Here is a 17,331-nt window from a genome sequence, read left to right as displayed (position 1 = left end):
GAAAGATTTACATCACTGTGTATTTCACAGCATTTTCACTTCAGTTAATGCATATTTACTTGTATAAAAAGCAAGTAAAGGCAGTAATGTGGTATTAGACACCACTGTCACAAAAAAGAAATAAAACAAAATTAAGGAAAGTTTTTAAAAAACAAATATCAGTTAATAATAATCATGGTTGTTACAGTGGTAACAATAAATACTTTAAGGGGCACCCTCATGGGGGCTGACATTTTAGAATGACATGACCAGCTCACTTTCACTCTAAGATTAAATGAATCACAGCTGATTGTGAATTTCTACAAAAGGCATCTGTAACTGAAAACTATTGATATTGAATGGTGCTGCATCCGCACCACTAGGTGTCAATGTAAATCCAAGACAACACAAGCAAAAAGTTACTGAGTGCACCTTTAAAGATTAGCTACTCAATTCAGTTTAATGAAAATTTGTCATATACCTACAACTAAAATGTGTAAATCGTAAAAAATAGGCAGAAATATTTATTTTAGTTTTTTTTTGGCAGAAACTGTGGTACATTTTTTGAACGAGTAAATTACAAAGAGAAATGCGAAGCAGTATAAACCTTACAGTTAGGCTACAATGGAGGGCCAAATTGCTAAAAATGTAATAATGTAATAAATATATTTTAAATAAATAATTAAATACATAGTGAATTTATGAAATGCATAATTAACTCATTAAATAAATATTAATATTAACTGGTTAATGCACTATACCCTTATAGGGATTCTAACGAGTACTATGAATAAAGATCACATCTGCATTACTGTGGACCTTTCAATGTCAGAACAGGTAAGCTTTGTTGAATTTTATTGCCATTTGACACTGAGACAAACTTTTGAAGAACTGGCAATATCTATGAATTTAAGTGTGGATTCCCACAGCATTAACATTTTATTAAAACAATATGCAGAGCTATTTTTGTTGGAAATGTTTCCCTGCTAAAATCTGAAGCATTTGGATTCATTTTTCATTCAAAATGTTATGAATTCATGTTTAACATTACAACTCAAGATTAAATTCACCCATAGGAATACTATTTATGTAAAATTAACTTTGTAACTTTTACCAGTGGGGTTTTACGAAATTGGCAAAATCACTTTGTATATTTACATTCATGCATTTGGCAAATGCTTTTATGCAAATTGTCTTCCACTGCATTCAAAGTACATGCATAAATCTTTTTTTGATTGTTTTTATCATTTTGTGTGTTCCCTGGGAATCCAACCTATGATTTTGGCATTGCAAGTGCCATGCTCTACCAGTTGAGCTACAGGAACATATTATTATACATTAAAAATTATTATAGAATCTACACACACACACACACACACACACACACACATATATGTGTATATTTTCAATTTATAATAAAAAAAGAGCAGTATTTAAATAACATAAAATAAAAGTAAAAGTGGACAAAGCGCACTTCAGAGATACAAGGAATAATCTTACAAATATTGCAGTGCCATCCAGTGGCAATCATAATTTAGCACCTGGCAACATTGCTCTGTGAAGAGGTGAATGCCAGTTCACAGTAACAGCCACTTCACTGTTGGTACTGTCCAGGCTCAATTCAATAGAGGACACCACAAATCTCATAAACCAATTTTTGGTTTATATAACTGAGGTGAAGCTCTTCTTTCATCAAATAACTTAAACCAAATAACTCACTGCAAACAGAACACATTATTTTATAACTTTATTTTCAAATAACTTTGAAAATGAACCTGCTTGAAATATTTAGCAATAAATAAAACAGAATAAGAAATTACAAATGTGAATAAATTCACAGAGGCATGTTGCAAAAAGGTGATTAAAAGGAATAAACAACATAATCTAGAATCACAGTGCTACATGGTTCTCTCCTGGAACACAAACTCAATGTTTGCTTTAAAACACAGCAAATTTGGAATTTTGATTCAGAGTCCATTTTGGGGTCAAATACATTAAACACAGTCTCTTTTGATGCAGTAAGTCCACAATTTTAACTGCAGCCCTGTACTTTCCAACCTTGATGCACAAAAATGGTGTTCTGTTATGACAGAACCTCACAGAATAAACTGAAGTAAATATCAACCAAAAAAAGAAAGAAAGACAATCACAATTTAAAAAACAAATACACTGTCAGAATGAACAGAACAGAGAAAACCATAAAGCCACACTAACACAAGGTAGTTACATTTCAGAAAAACATAAACAATAGATCTTTATTTAATATAAATAAAAAAAGCCTTTGTGGTTTAAATGGCATTTGCATATTGCTAAATTTGCTACTTCAGCAATGATTTAAGTATGCAGCAGTGCAAAGGCGCCATTCCTAAAATTGTGTAGCATATATTAACTTAACAGCTAGCAAGTTGTGTTTTTGCATAGCTAACATGTTCTTAGAGGCAATCTCTGCTTTTGTGCGAGAGCTTGATGGAAGTGAGCATGCGCTGATATCAGTGATTTCAATGTGGCATTGAAGCTGACTAGCTCAAGCACAAGGGTGCATTATGCACATTAAGGTGCTTTTGAAAGCTATCAAGAATTAAGATATTTATTTACAATTACAGAAGAATATTATCGAAAGCAATTTTTTACATCACAAGGTGTGTTACATATTATGTATTAAATATTACTCATGTTTTCAAATCTTTGAAATCTTCAGGATTTCAACAGTGTTAAGTATTTAGATGAATTCTAACACCAGATATATTACTTTATGCAATCAATTTTAAACGATAATTGCAAGAGATATGGATATGTATTCTGTATGATTCAGATTGAATCATAATCAAATTGGAGAAATGATGATTAGATCAGAAGTTTCTGAGATTTTTGGCCTTTATTTTATGATTTTGTTCCAAATACTTTACTTCCAATTACAAAGACAGAAGTTTCAAGTGTTAAAGTGTCATCTATAGAAGTCAGATTTATAGGCAGTCCTTTGGCTTGCATATCTGGGTTTTTTGAAAATTTAAAGATATTCTGGTACACTGATCCATTAGTAGAGTAAGTAAAGATCCCAGAAATTTCCCTTTATGAAATTTAATATTTATGAACAGGAAGACATATTTGTGTAGATCCATGAATATTTACATCTACATGAAATCTAGTTGCATATTTTATTTCTAACTTTCCACTGCCTTTTGGAGAATTAACAAATGATTGCGGACTTGGACGTCCAGTAAGAAGCATGCAAAGCTTTATCGTGTCTACATGAGTCTGGCAGTTTTGGCATTTAATGGAGCATCACAAATGGCTATAGGTCAGTATGAGGTGCCTTCTGATGGAACGGGTCACCCTGGTCATTTCGGTCTGGCTCGTACCTGCAGCAGGGTGGGTGTTTGTTCCATGATGCGAACCAGCAGCTTGTCGATGTAGTCCTCCAGATCTCGGACCTGAACTTTCATTTTCTTCAGTTCAGCCTCCCGTTTCTCCAGCAAGGCCACCTGCACCTCAGTTTCAGCACACTGCTTTTTAAAATCAATTTCCTGCTGCAGCAGCAGAGCTATCAGCTCCATGTTGGTCATGTTCTGGTACTGAGCCCGGGCCTCCATAAGAGCCAACTGCACAGAAAACAGAGACATGCTAATGAAAGAAAGACAGTAATGGGGCATGGTATGTAGAGTATGAGACTAAAATTACTAATTGAAATAGAATATAGTAATACTAGGAGAGGACTATGACCTCCATTTCTTTAAATTTATTTCTTTATGTCCTTACTCTGCATGTAAGCACAATCCCCTGTCAAGGGAACTAATTGTGTTGAGATCCTAAATAACCTCTCTAATCAATATGCTTGTTCCAGTGAGCATCTACATTTGCTTGGCCTGTTTTTGCTGATAACAGTGTTTTAGGCACCTGGGTCCAGCATGTGCTCTATTTCCTTAAAGGAGCTGTCAGACAGTTGTTCTCAAACGGGTTTGCTTCAGGACCCAGCATAGAACCAAAACATTTTTGAAAGTACAAAGGTAACAAAATAAAAAATATCCCAAAATAAAACATGAAATAGGCTAAATAGTCAAATTGAAATTTAAGTAAATGCATATACAATAGCAGAAGTGTAATTTACCAGCTTAACACATGGGACAAATGGTGGACTAAATATTGTATTAGTATTAGCCATACCAACAAGTGACAAGTGATTTGCTGCAAAATACTTAAGACTCTGATTGGACTCACAACCTTTGATTTCAACAACAAAACGTATGGGAAGCATTTTCTCCTCCCTTTTAAACGATTAGCCTATTTATTTTTTGCTATACTAACTACGCACAGTTATATAGATAGTTGCATTTAGAATAGTTTTCCCCCCTGAGAACCTCAGCTGCGAGTAATGTTATTGTTTTGCTAAATTTCACCAGGTCATGTTAACACATACATAAGAAAATTTAAAACTGAGTTTTCAACCAAAAACATGTTAGTGGTTATGGAAAACCAGTGCTTTCCAGGAAAACGTCATTCCAGTGTGGATGAGGCATAAACATAGCAAAATCAGTGGGTTTCCAACCAGAAATATATGGATGTGGTCTTAGTTACTGAATTACATCGTCCACTTTCTTCAAAATCCTCACAAATCAGCAAACCCAAATCCACAAATATGACTGACTGTCAAAGAGCCCTCAACGTCTTCTGATTGCCTAAACAACAGCGTCCCACAATCCCATTCTTTTTTTGTTGTTGCTTTTTACAGACCCTAGGGCTGTCAAAAAGACAGGTGTGATTTCTCAGCACATCGATTTCAGTTATATCTGTCAGGTAGTAAGAGATATTTTCTGCATGCTATTGAGTTATTAAATTGCTTACAGCACCTTTTAACCTTCAGTACCTGATTTTTCTCATCCTCTGCAGTCGTCGGAGGCACAGATCGTCCTGGGTTGATGGTGGACTTCAGTTTCTCCAGTACAGAGCGGCTTTCTGGTTTCTTCTCTCCCTGTACAGTTGTATTGGTCAAGGGCTTCACTAGGTGAGGGCTGTACAGCAGGAAAAAAGCTGATAAATTACTTATGCTGATCTATGCACATCATCAAGTTCATTTAACTGGTACTGAGTGAGCATCACTTACTTTCAGCTACTTTTTAAACCTTATGTTTGCTGCATATAGTTGTTGTAACATGTTATCAGAGGTAACTTGATGAGTTTGCAGTACAGTGCAGACAACAGAAAATAATTGAGGAAGACGTTATGGTTAAAAGTAATGTAACAACAAACAAAAAACTCATCCAAAGAGATCTAATTCAGAATCATGTGCAATTTGTCTCGAGATTGTTGAGACGTTTTAATATTCTCTGATACATCGATAGAAGCTGCCATGTTCACAATGCCAGAGAAACCTACCCAGAGGAACAGTAAGTGTGTTAAGCATGTGGATAGTATAGTTCAGACAAATTGGTCTCGGAAGATTTTGATGAGAAATGTTTAAGTTCATATCAAAATCTATAGATTTCAGACTTTGTTATCTTGGCAAATTGAAGAAATTCTGAAATTCTAGAGTAAATGTGTGAGATTAATATGGTCTTTCTCTAAGGAGAATAATTTGAGAAGCAGGAGACTCATTACACTCTAGGTGAAACACTTAAGATATTATAAAGATCTCATTAGGGATTTTTCTTTCCTAGAAGTACTAACAAACAGGCCAGTCTGACTCATGATGCTAGAGTCTCCACTTCACACAATCAAACTTCTCATAAAATCTGGACACATGCAATACAAATCACCAATCTAACTAAAATAATTCCTTATGTCTGTTTACCTCTACAAAGAAAGATGTGTTGTGGTATATCTAAGAAAACAGATGCATAAAGGCAAAAAGAAGCAAGAAAAACAAAAAGATGAAAATCAAAAGAAGGAAAGGTAACATGGCATGAGCAAACCAGGAGGAAACATCAAAAGGATAAAGACAGATGGGGCTGGAAAAATACATTCTAACATTTGTCCAATTTATAGCAAGCTGTGAGAGCAAGTTTGTTCTGGGGCAACATACTGTATTTCAGAGCATATATGAGCCTGTCCTAGCACACCTGAGAGGAGAGGACAGGGAGTGAGTACGCAGTAAGGCCTCACCTGCTCTCCTCGTGGGGCAGGAGGACGTTGGCTGGCTGTGTCTCCTCAGGTGAGAGGGGGAGCCTTGTATCAACCTGGGGCTGGGCTGTGGATGAGGTGGAACCCATGCTGGGCCTCTCTTTTGGCGTATTCATAGTAAGGGAAGGGTCAGGGTGGAGGCAGGCATTTGTGCCAGCTAATGGAGAGGGTGAAGGGGAAAGATCATGCAAACTGAGGTCCGATGTTAAACACGATTGAGGATTAGGAGAGCCTGGGAGCAACTCAGCGCTGAAGACCGTTTTGGATGAACTTGTGGTTGAGCGTGGACTAATACGAGCTGATATCACACCAGTTTTATAAGGGGATCTGGAACTTCTTGGAGCTACCCTAGCGTGCAAGTCCTCAAAGCTGATTTGTTTGTCCTGAGTCAAAGACTCCTCAAACTTCTCAAGTGTCTTTGAGAAGCAAACTTCTGCGGTCAGGATAATGTCTTCAGATTCTTCTGAATGAACATTATGCTCCTTTAAAGTCTGTTTACTGGACAGGATGTCTCCATCATCATGTGTAGCTTGTAAGATGCCATTGTCCTCTGCTGCCTCTGGTTTGATTTGATTTGTTACAGTGTTGCTATTGATAAATGTTTGCGTGATCACAGAGATCTCTTTGTTAAGAGACTCACAGTATAACTTTGAAGTGGTGTTGCAATGCTCTGTGTGTTCACACGAGTTAACTTCCTGTTCTCCCAGTCCTTCATAAGATCTCTCATAAGGTGATGAGCAATCCAAATTGTTAAGGTCTGGTGAGTCAGAAACATTAAATGTGATATCTTTATTGGTGTAACTGATACAAGCATTCTTTGGTGAGAACATCTCCAACTCAGATGCCATTTTGCACATTAAATCCTCAGGTAATCCTGGTGAGTACCTGTGTAGAGTCACACCATTCCCAGAGTCCACATTTGAAAAACTGTTTTGATGCTGTTTTAATGCTTTAACACTGTCTTTGTTAATCTGAAATTGTGGTTGCATTTCCGATGTTGAACTTTCAGAATCAATGAAAGCAAATTCTACAGAATTTGTATTGTTGTTTGAATCTCTTGGGGAGAGGGTAAACAAGCCAATGTCATTGCTAGTTTTAGTATTGAGTTGTTGCTCAGAGGAGGCCTTTTGCTTTGGATCTATTTCACAGGATGTGTCCAGATCATGTTTTGGTTGGTTCTGAGGGGAGCTGGAAAGCGATTCAGTCACTGTGGTCTCCCAGTCAGAAGGGAAGCACATTGTTTCAGGTACTGTGTACTCACATTCAGAATGGAAGGAACTTCCAACTGTGTCCTCACCAAAACCATTCGGAGAAATGTAAGGTATGTTGTTCGTATCGAACATGGGTCCGGTCAAATTAGGACAAGCTCTTTTTGGCAAAATTATTTCTTCCCCAACTTTCAATCCATCCAGTCCACTCTTCAAATCTGTTTCCACTGAAAGACACTTCTTGTTGTATCCTACTGAAGTCATGTTTTGCAAGTCTGTAAAAGGCTCTTTATCTGAACATAAAACTAGAGAGTTCATCTTCATGTCACCTTCTCTCACATGCTGCATGGAGGCAAAGTCTGTCTGAGAGAGGTAGCAAGCTTCTTTCTGCACAGCCAGCTCTTGGGCTCGATCCAACCAGGTGTCAGAGCACCTCTCCCAGGCTGGATATTGGGTCCTCGTGGATCTTCGTGGTGGGAGAGAAGGGGGATCCCATGGCTTTGGAACAGCCATATCAACTTCATCAACTCTCAAACCAATGTTTGGTTTATGACTTTCATACACCATCTGGTTTGTGTTTGGTACCTGTGAGAGAAACGGTGCTGACGGCGGTCTAGTTGGAATTCCCACTGGTGATTTTAGCCGGCTAGTGGCAAATGCCTCAAAATCATCCCATTCCCCAGCCCTCTCACACAGATAGTTGTTTGGATGAGTGTTTGAGATATTGGTGGGCGTGCCTGGTGTCTTGGGCATGATAGCGGGGAGTGATCTCTGCCTGGCCATACTCCTGGGTCTCTCTAGCTTTACTGCGGACATTCTGTTCTGCAGTTCATTACAGAGGGGGCTGGGGAGGCCAGGTCCAACAGGGATTGTAGAGTAATGATAACCAACAGTGGGAGACTTCAGCATTTCCTCAGCTACAAGATCATCAAAAAATGGGTTTTGCTGTAGTCGTGTGAGAAAGGGATTGGAGGGAGATATGGAAGGGGGTGCTTGGGATGGAGATGGATGGGTGAATGGGTTGGTGTGATTACCACTAGGTGGAGACACAGAGGCAGTAGTGCAAGCAAGGGGGAGAGAACTTGGGGGCTGATTGGGCAAGCAAGGGAGGTGGGGAGAGTGGGTGTCTGAGCTGCTCTCTACCTTAGGAGAGACTCCCAGCCTGTGGAGGGAATGCAAAAGTAGTCTTCTTAGTCATAGTGTTTAATGGGCCATAACATCTAGATATAAGTTGCGGTAGAGAGAGAGACAGTTCTTCTCTATTACAGAGAAACCTACATTTAGATTCAAATTTGTTCATGTTTTGCTCTGGTGCCACTTAGGGTAACCTAGTTAAGAAGTATCTGGCATGTTTTGACCAGCTTGCAAACTGTGTTAATAAATAAATTGCTGTGCTATAGCTAGAACATTATGCTATGCTAACAGAGCACAATGAGTTTCCTTGATAAAAATAAATCAGGTGTAAATTAAGAAAATGGTTGGGTGTGTTGAAAAAAATGCTGCTTAACGCAATGATGAAATTACTCAAATGTGAAATCATTAAATAAAATAAACCAATTTAATAAGCGGACATTCAATATAAAATAGCTGATACTTTCGATGCATAACAAACTCATGGAACTTGACAAAATGTTTTGAATGTAAACTGCACACATTAACAAGTCACATCAATAATGATATGCATAACAAGAGCTATATAAAGGAAATAAATGGAAATTTATTTTCTTGTTATTGTTGTTGTTTTTTTTATTAATATTAACGACATACTAGACAATGGCAGGACTTTTGTTTTGAATTTTGTGTGCAGGTCTGATTTATAGGAAAATCCGTTTTTTTTACCCAGCCCTATTCCTTTTTGGAACAATGCCTGGCAGTCACATATAGATCAGGGCTGCACAATTAATTGAATAAATTACAGTTACAGCTGCTACAATTAAAGTCCATGCAGGTCTTCTCATATTGAGTCAAAATGTTCTATTTAATTTTCTATTTAACGTATGTTTTTGCAATGGTTGATAATTTTAACCAATCAGGGACATGTCCAATGTTCACTTCTGTGTATGAATTTTTCAAGATTTGAGTAACTGCTTTATTTTCTATTCTTCTGAGATGGTCTATGTAAAGTTGACCATTTAAGTCATCTTAATTAACTGATACATAAAACAGCGTTAAAGTAATTCAGGAACACAGTTCTCAGCTTACAGTATTTTGGATGTGTAGCCATAATAAAGAATACTACATTCAGTTGGTTAATTTCATTTTGATAAATTCTATTAATCAAAATGAATCTCAATTACAATATGAAGACAAAATCAACAATTATAACTTTTGTAATAATCGTGCAGCCCTAGATCATGGTGAAAATCTATGTGTGAGAGATATGAGCAAGGTTAGACATGCTTTATTTTCTCTTTTGTACTGTAACATAAAACCTAGCGTCAGTGACCTTGCTTGGCCTTCACTCACCTTGGCTTGTTCTGGGAGTCACCGGAGCCAAACCAACCTCTCCGTCTGCCCTCAAGCGAAGAAGAAACCTGGCTCTGCTCTGGCTTGGCTGGGGGAGAGTCGCTCCTTTCACTAGAAAAAAGAGTTTTCCTCAGCTTTTTTCCTTTATCCACCACTTCCATAACCCCAGAAGACACTGCCTGAGTTCCCGTGGCCTGCACTGGCTTTCCCTCTGACATGGTAGCCCCTTGGGTCTGGCTTCTAGCTTCATCTACCACCCCATCCTCCTTCTTACCCTTTTCAATGGACCAGCGTCTCCCATCACTCTTCTGTAAGTCCTCACCACGTCTGGTGAGGTTCTGGAGAGAGCGAGAGAGGGGTGCACATTTCTCCAGAAGGGAGCGCTTGGCTGGGATGTTGCCTGGACTTTTGGGGCTAACAGGCTCAGATGAGTAGATATGGCTACCATTGACGCAGAGGGTGGATTTGGAAAGTGCCATGCTCTGGCCTTTTAGAGTTTCCACAACAGTGCTAGGCCAAGGAACACCTGTGATCTTACTGGCTTCATCGCTGTGTGCACGCTTGTGGGTCATCACTTTAGGATCTGCAAAAACGTTTTGAGAGAGAAAGTATAGGCAGATGTCAAAGGTCAGTATGTCTTTAAGTTTTTGTTTAGTTCTTGTATATTAACTTTGAAGCTATCTACATATGCTAGTGTTTTCTTAAATCTTGACTAAATTCACTTTTCAAAATGTACATTATTTCTGGACAAAATAGATCAATGGACCAAATGACTCATCCTGCACTATACAGATTTTTGTCCTCTCAAATGTTCTAGACTGAGAATGTCCCTCCCCCAATACCACTTGCAACCAATTGGCAAGCAACAAACCACTGTTCAAGGCTGTGATGTAAGCCTATTGGCTATTTAAAAAACAGAGACCAGCCCTTCGATATGTCCCACCCAAATTTCTGGTTTCAATAGGCAATAAATCAACACAGGAAAGAAAACAGAACTATTCAAGTAATTCATTGGAAGTTTAAGGAGATTTGAAAGCTGCCTTAATGCACATTTAAACAGAACTACAATATATTGAACTCCTAAATATAGTATTTATATTGTCAGTAACATCTCTCCCAATAGTTGCCTAACCTTTAATCGCTCCTTCACTGTCCATGCGGTAGGGCTCCATCAATCTGGGGCTGTAGATGGGAGTTCTGGACAGCTCTATCGGGACAAACGGCTCACCGGTAGATGATGCTATGCTACTGTCTGATGCCAATGACGAACAGGATCGTGTGTCTGAATTCTTACGCAGTTTTCCTTTCAGAAAGAAATCTTTCACCTTGCTCCTGTGTTCATCAACTCCCACTTCCTCACGCGGTTCATCTGGTCCTACATCTCCCGCAAAGGGCGGACCTACAGATCCCGACAGGGCGGCATAGCGGCCAGGTAAAATGGCGGAGGAGGATTCCACATCCCCTCTCTTCCTGCCTGTGACGCGGTCCTTCAGCTTCCCAAAAGCGGAACGAGGCTTGTCCTTTACTGTCAGATCATACATACTGGCAGTCATGTTGTTACGTGTGAACAGGACAGTCACCTGCAGCTCACCCCGCTCCTTCTCTTTTCGACCAACCTTGGAACGCAACTTGAGCCACCTTAAAAACAGACAGCAATTTTATACAGGATGATATGTCCAATCTTTCCCATGGCTAGTTGATTGTCATTGTTGATGTTATAATTAACATCATGGTGTAATTTCGTAGAACCACACACCTTTTAGCAGAGATGTTATTTTTTCAATGTTAAAATACTTTCACCTATATCATCTTAATATGCAGAGACAACATTCATCATTCAAAACTGAATTCCTAAATTGTAAACACTGTGACACTTTCAAACTGTTGCTTGTGTGAGAATACTGTACCGACCAGCCCGATACAGCTCCTTGGCTTAACCAACGGTGTGAGTTTGGGGCATAATTATCTGCTTGTCCAATCACTATTGTTGCGATTATGTAAGTGTGCTAGTGCCACACTTAAGATTTAGTCAAGTATGTGAATGCAGATGCCAGTGCTTGGACAATGCATTTCCATGAATATACATAACGTGCGTTTTTCCGTGACAGAGGCGGAAACCTCCGTACTCAAGGTGGCGATAGAGTTACGTTCAAAAGTCATCATTTGCGCCATTTAACTGGATGTGTTATTATTCAGATAAATTGATATAAATATATTGACTTGACGTTACTTCCTAAGCAGTATTGTCTTCAAACTGTTGCTACAGCATGACAGTAGTTGACTTGAAAAAGAAAACTCACAGTAGAAACGAACCACACTATTGTCCGCTACAGCACTTCTTTTGGTTGAGAATTCAACACGTACATGCGTTGTTACGAATTGCGGTATTACACAATTTGTAGGAATGCACTATTCACAAATTGAGCTTGTGTGGCGAGAAGCATCTACATTCACGTACTTGCATTGAGTATGTTTTGCCGTTGATGGTAAATCTCACAAAGCATGTCAAGAACAATTTTTACTATTAAAAAATATATATATATTTTCCATAAAATTTGAAGCCTAAGAAAACAAAACTTTATTTTTATTAATGACTTTTATGTGCTTTATTGTCATGAAAATAATCTAAAAATGGAAAAATCCTAATGGTTCTAAATATAGGCTCCTTTTCTTTATGTAAAACATAATAGTTTTTATCTTTCTCTTTTGATTTTGGGGTGATACTGGAAATTTTTTCGTGAGATTCACAATTACAATTTCCTGCATCATATTGAACCAAGAATTTCAATGGTTCGAAAAGTGACATATACTAAGGTGCAAACACAAGTGGGGGTCTCATGAATGACTGTTACTGCCTTTGTATGGTGCCGTCCCTTTGTCTCAGAAAGAACCAGTGGTGAAACTATTTCCTCCATTTCCGGTAACCACACAGAGGACCTCATGTGTGCACATGTGCAGACAGCCAAGACAAATGCCTGGAACTGGGAAAGTAGAAGAGAGACCCAATGAGAGAGAGAGAGAGAGAGAGAGAGAGAGAGGAGCAGCTCTGAGCTCAATTAAAGCCAGATGTGCAGAACAGCCACACGCCTACATTGACATTTAAAGATGCAGTGTAGTGTGTGCAGAGATGGAGATTTCTCCATGTGTGTCTCCATGTGACTTTCAGCAATGAGGCCTACATAAAAGTGCACTTATTAAAGTGCAAACTTCCACTGAAGTTTAAAAAATGTGTGTCCCTCAATATCATCAGTCAATTATTAGATGTGCTCGATGACTATGGCAAGCATCACTATTATTACTGCTCCTACATAAGAATGAAGGATTTGAACTCTAACTCATCCACACGTTTGTAAAACAGACATGAAGGATATCTCCAATCATCCTTATCGAGAGTGGTTGTGCTATTACACGTTTAAGAGAACTCTCAAAATTTCCACCAGCCTGATGATAAAACAGGTGAAAAAATATCCCATAGATTTGCATTGAAGGTGGGACCCATGCCATTTGGGCTCATTTGACTTGGCACAGTAAGCAACCACCCAGGCACCACTCACAACACCCTAGCAACCACCTAGTAAAGCCTTAGCAATTACTCAGAAGACTTTAGCAACTGCACAGCAATGCCCTAGCAACCACCTAGAACATCCTAGTATCATGGTGGAGAATTTTGCACCACTCAAAAATCAAGTTATTTTCATCGATTTTCTTGAAACACCTTGACGGCTCTGACGCACTAAAAAAGTACCACTGATAACAAACAAATATGCTAATCTATGTTGGGTTATGAGTTTTGTGCTTGCTTCGTTGACATTTTTCACACTTTTCCTTTGTTAATTAAATTAATTCTGTATGTTCGTTAACGCTGTAAACTGCATTTCAAAGCTGAATGTGGGCGTGAGAATAAAGTAAGGCATACCAAATAGGATAATAACAATGTTATTGTTGCTCAGCATGCCTCACTGACTTCCTCCATACTTGTTTAAAAGGCATCAGCCAAGAGTGCCGCACCAACCCCCCATCACTTTTCTCCACTCACATGACAAATGATTCACTCTTCATAATGAAAAAACTGCTAGATATGTAGTTTGATTTCAACTACCTTAGATGTGGGAGTTTCAAACCAAGAGATCCCTTTAAATAAAAATGTTTTGTGCCTAAGATCAAGACTCCAAGGTTACGTCTAATAGAGAGCAGTGAAACGTTTGTTGTGCTTCAGTTCAGTGCAGACTCTGTGACCATTCTGACACACACTGGTACTGCCCTCTGTGGAGGCATGACTCTGTGCCAGCATGACGCAGGCAAACAAATGAGAACTAGACACGGCATGCCTCTCGAAATATGCAGCTGTTGTGCATAAAAAAAACAAATAAAAAAAAAACTATATCACATTACTTTGGTATTCAAAACTGTCTTGGTTTTGCACTTCCATAAATTTCCACCATGCATTTGTTTAATAGTTGCATTTGATATATAGCAGTAATTACAGATATTTATGTTTTGCAGGCCGGCCAAAGAACGTTCCTGAAATTCTGTTATGCTGTCCAACATTCACAGCATAGAAATGATTTCACCCAAATTCACACGCTCAGGGATTTGGCAAGCTTGGTGAAATATCCCAGAACTCTATCAACTGAAAAACAATAAGGCTTTTATGCCTTAAAACAAGTATATTTGGTTAATTAATCTTGAAGACAGTAGTTTTATCTTTAGGACATTCAACAAATCACTTTTTACACTACACTGTCATGAGGGAATGTTGGAAAAAAGGCTAAACTAAACTAAACTAAAAGGCATCATAATATTGCTGTTTTTTGGACGTGTAGCATAGATTGGAGAACCATGTAAACTCCTCATGGTTCATGAATATGATGATAATCATTCAAAACCGTGCAATATATAAAAGTACACTGGTATTACCATGATACCATTAATGTATCCTGGTACTGTCATAGTAATTTTTTGCACAAAAAAAAAATAATTCACAAGGCCCTCGACCTAGAGGCCTATTAATTGATCCTATTATTAGCTCTAAATACTCACTCATTTCTAGGACACATTCCATCCTGAAAAACTTTGTCCAGGGGAACGATAGTTTGACCGAGAAACACGTCCAGCCCGATGAGCACCCGATGCATCACGGTGAGCACCAGGTTACTGCTCCCGGGCGGGTAGGCGCTCATCCCTCCCGCATCCAGCAAACCGGGCATCAGCTCAAACGAGCACTCCTCATTCCACTGCGGCTCCTCCGCCTTCTCCACCAGGCCGGTGGTGTACTTCTCCTTGCCGACATGCATGATAGTGTAAACATAGCGGCTGCCTTGCTTGCCCTTCGTCCGCAGACCCCTAGCTCGAAGGACGGTCACATTGACATGCGTTGGGACCCATCTCTGATCATCGTCGTCCAGGCTGATCAGAGGCATCCCTGCAGTTGTTTCGGATTATTCACTCAGAATGACACTTGCGCACAGGATAACTGCGCTGCCCGCGCCCGTCCGCCGCCTGAAGTTGCAGTAAAATCTCTGCATTGTCTTGCAGCTACAATCCAGAAAACGTCCGAATCACAGTCGTAGTCCTGATACACTGAAACAACATTCCTCACAAGACTAACTTCAAGTTTACTCACTACTGTGGACTCTCGGCGCGTCACCACCGGTGATTTAGTGAGGTAAAGTTGGTTGCAAGTTCGATATTAGTTAAATATTCACATATGGTGTTTAAGGGACCGTCTGAAAACTCCACACACTGCGCTAAAAAGGTTACGGGTGTCTGAGCGTAGACTTGCATGTTCTATCATATGAAACACAGTCAAGAGGGAATGTTGGAAAAAGGCTAAACTAAAATAAACTAAAACGTATCATCATTTTGGTTTTTTTGGACGTGTAGCTTGGAGACCCATGTGATAATATTACAGTGTGCCATATCATATGAATACAGTATTAAACTATTTTACAAAAAAAATCCAAATTCAGGAAAGTGTTATTTTCGAGTCAATATCACTATAAAGTGCCTTTGGTGTCCTCATCAGAATCACTCAGTCATCATGAACATAATGCAAAATAATGAAATTCTGAGGTTTTATTGTAAATGGCCAAACACTTACACACATACAAGTACAATGATAAGTCTCTTGAAATGTTTTTTTTTTTTTTATTTTATACCATTTTCTTTGATTGGATGTATGTGATTTTGGCATGTCCCACAAGCTACTCAGCTAACTTCAGTGAGTGTAAAAAGTGGTTAAATTACATAAAATTAAAATACTTCTTGAATGTTCTTTTTGTCCTCATCAAATTATTTAATAAAACAAGTCATTTTGATTATTTATATTTTGTTTTCATAATAATATTAAGCCTTTTGCATGTGTCCCTGAAATTGCTGTCCACCCTGTCATTATTGGGTAAACGCCCCTTTAAGAAACCAACTGATGTACACAGTGACATCCCCTCCCCCATTTGTTCTTTTTCAGTGGAGGTTAAAACATCTGCTGCACACACAGTAAGTATCTACACTTATATTAAAAAAATGTCATCATATTGTGTTTGTAGTTGCGTGTTGTTAAGCTTAATATGTCCACCCTGTCATTGTGAAATATTAATTAATATAAAAACTTTTCAGAAATTCAAAATATATATTTTAAACAGTGCACAGTCAGCTTCAGTCAGTGAATCACTTTGCTAACTGCTACACACCATGTGCTCATTAAATGCTAACTTTAGCCAAAAATGTCCACCCTGTCATTGTCCACCCTGTCACCAAGCCTTCCATTGACAGGGTGGACATGGTTCATGACAGGGAGGACATTTACAGTTTTTGCCACATTTAGATTTTTTTTTCACATATCAGAACAGTTATAACACAGTTATAACACATATTATAACAGTAGATTCTATACATGAGTGGACATTAACTTTTTTGTAGGTGCGTTCACACAGTCTCTAAATATATGAACAAGAATAAAAATAAAGCAATATAAATATAAATATGTCCCCGCAGTATCAATTAAAAGTAAGTATAAAATAAAAGAGAGCAGAGTAGTGCAGTGAAATGTAGAGCCAGAGGTGGAGTATGGAGAGTGTCAGGGTGAATACCGGGCATTGTTGATAAGGCAAGGCGGATGGGAAGAAACTGTTCTTGTGGCGTTAGGTTTTTGTCCTGATGGACCTCAGCCTTCTGCCGGAGGGGAGTGATTCAAAGAGATTGGGAGAGATCAGCCACAATCTTTCCAGCACGCTTCAGGGTCCTGGAGTCGTACAGGTCCTGGAGCGGCGGCAGATTGCAGCCAATCACCTTCTCTGCAGACCGGATGACACGCTGCAGTCTTCCCTTGTCCTTGGCAGTAGTAGCAGCATACCAGATAGTGATGGAGGAAGTGAGGATGGACTCGATGATGGCTGTGTAGAAGTGCACCATCATTGAATTTGGCAGGTTGAATTTCTTCAGCTGCCGCAGGAAGTACATCCTCTGTTGTGCTTTCTTGATGAGGGAGCTGATGTTCAGCTCCCGCTTGAGGTCCTGGGAGATGATAGTTCCCAGGAAGCGGGAAGACTCCACAGTGTCAATTGTG

General features: G+C 38.9%; 2 protein-coding genes across 2 annotated transcripts in view; both read right to left on the bottom strand.

The window, feature by feature from the left end:
• Window positions 1-15, bottom strand: part of LOC127617169 (UBX domain-containing protein 1-like) — a 95,486-nt gene extending 95,471 nt beyond the window's left edge. The window contains exon 1 of the mRNA XM_052089093.1: window positions 12-15. The gene's annotated coding sequence lies outside the window, so the exon portion shown is untranslated. The remainder of the gene's footprint in view (window positions 1-11) is intronic.
• A 1,743-nt stretch (window positions 16-1,758) lies between these two features.
• LOC127617162 (uncharacterized) lies at window positions 1,759-15,431 on the bottom strand. The gene is made up of 6 exons (XM_052089076.1): window positions 14,808-15,431; window positions 10,900-11,405; window positions 9,768-10,350; window positions 6,076-8,463; window positions 4,841-4,985; window positions 1,759-3,578 (listed from the first exon to the last, which is right to left on the bottom strand). The coding sequence occupies exons 1-6, from the start codon at window positions 15,185-15,187 to the stop codon at window positions 3,318-3,320; spliced, it is 4,263 nt and encodes a 1,420-aa protein (XP_051945036.1). The 5' UTR covers window positions 15,188-15,431; the 3' UTR covers window positions 1,759-3,317.
• Window positions 15,432-17,331: the final 1,900 nt, after the last annotated feature.

Source organism: Xyrauchen texanus, chromosome 23, assembly GCF_025860055.1.
Source record: "Xyrauchen texanus isolate HMW12.3.18 chromosome 23, RBS_HiC_50CHRs, whole genome shotgun sequence".
NCBI lineage: Eukaryota > Metazoa > Chordata > Actinopteri > Cypriniformes > Catostomidae > Xyrauchen > Xyrauchen texanus.
The sequence above is the reverse complement of the archived record's forward strand: the minus strand, read 5'-3'. Positions and strand labels throughout refer to the sequence as shown.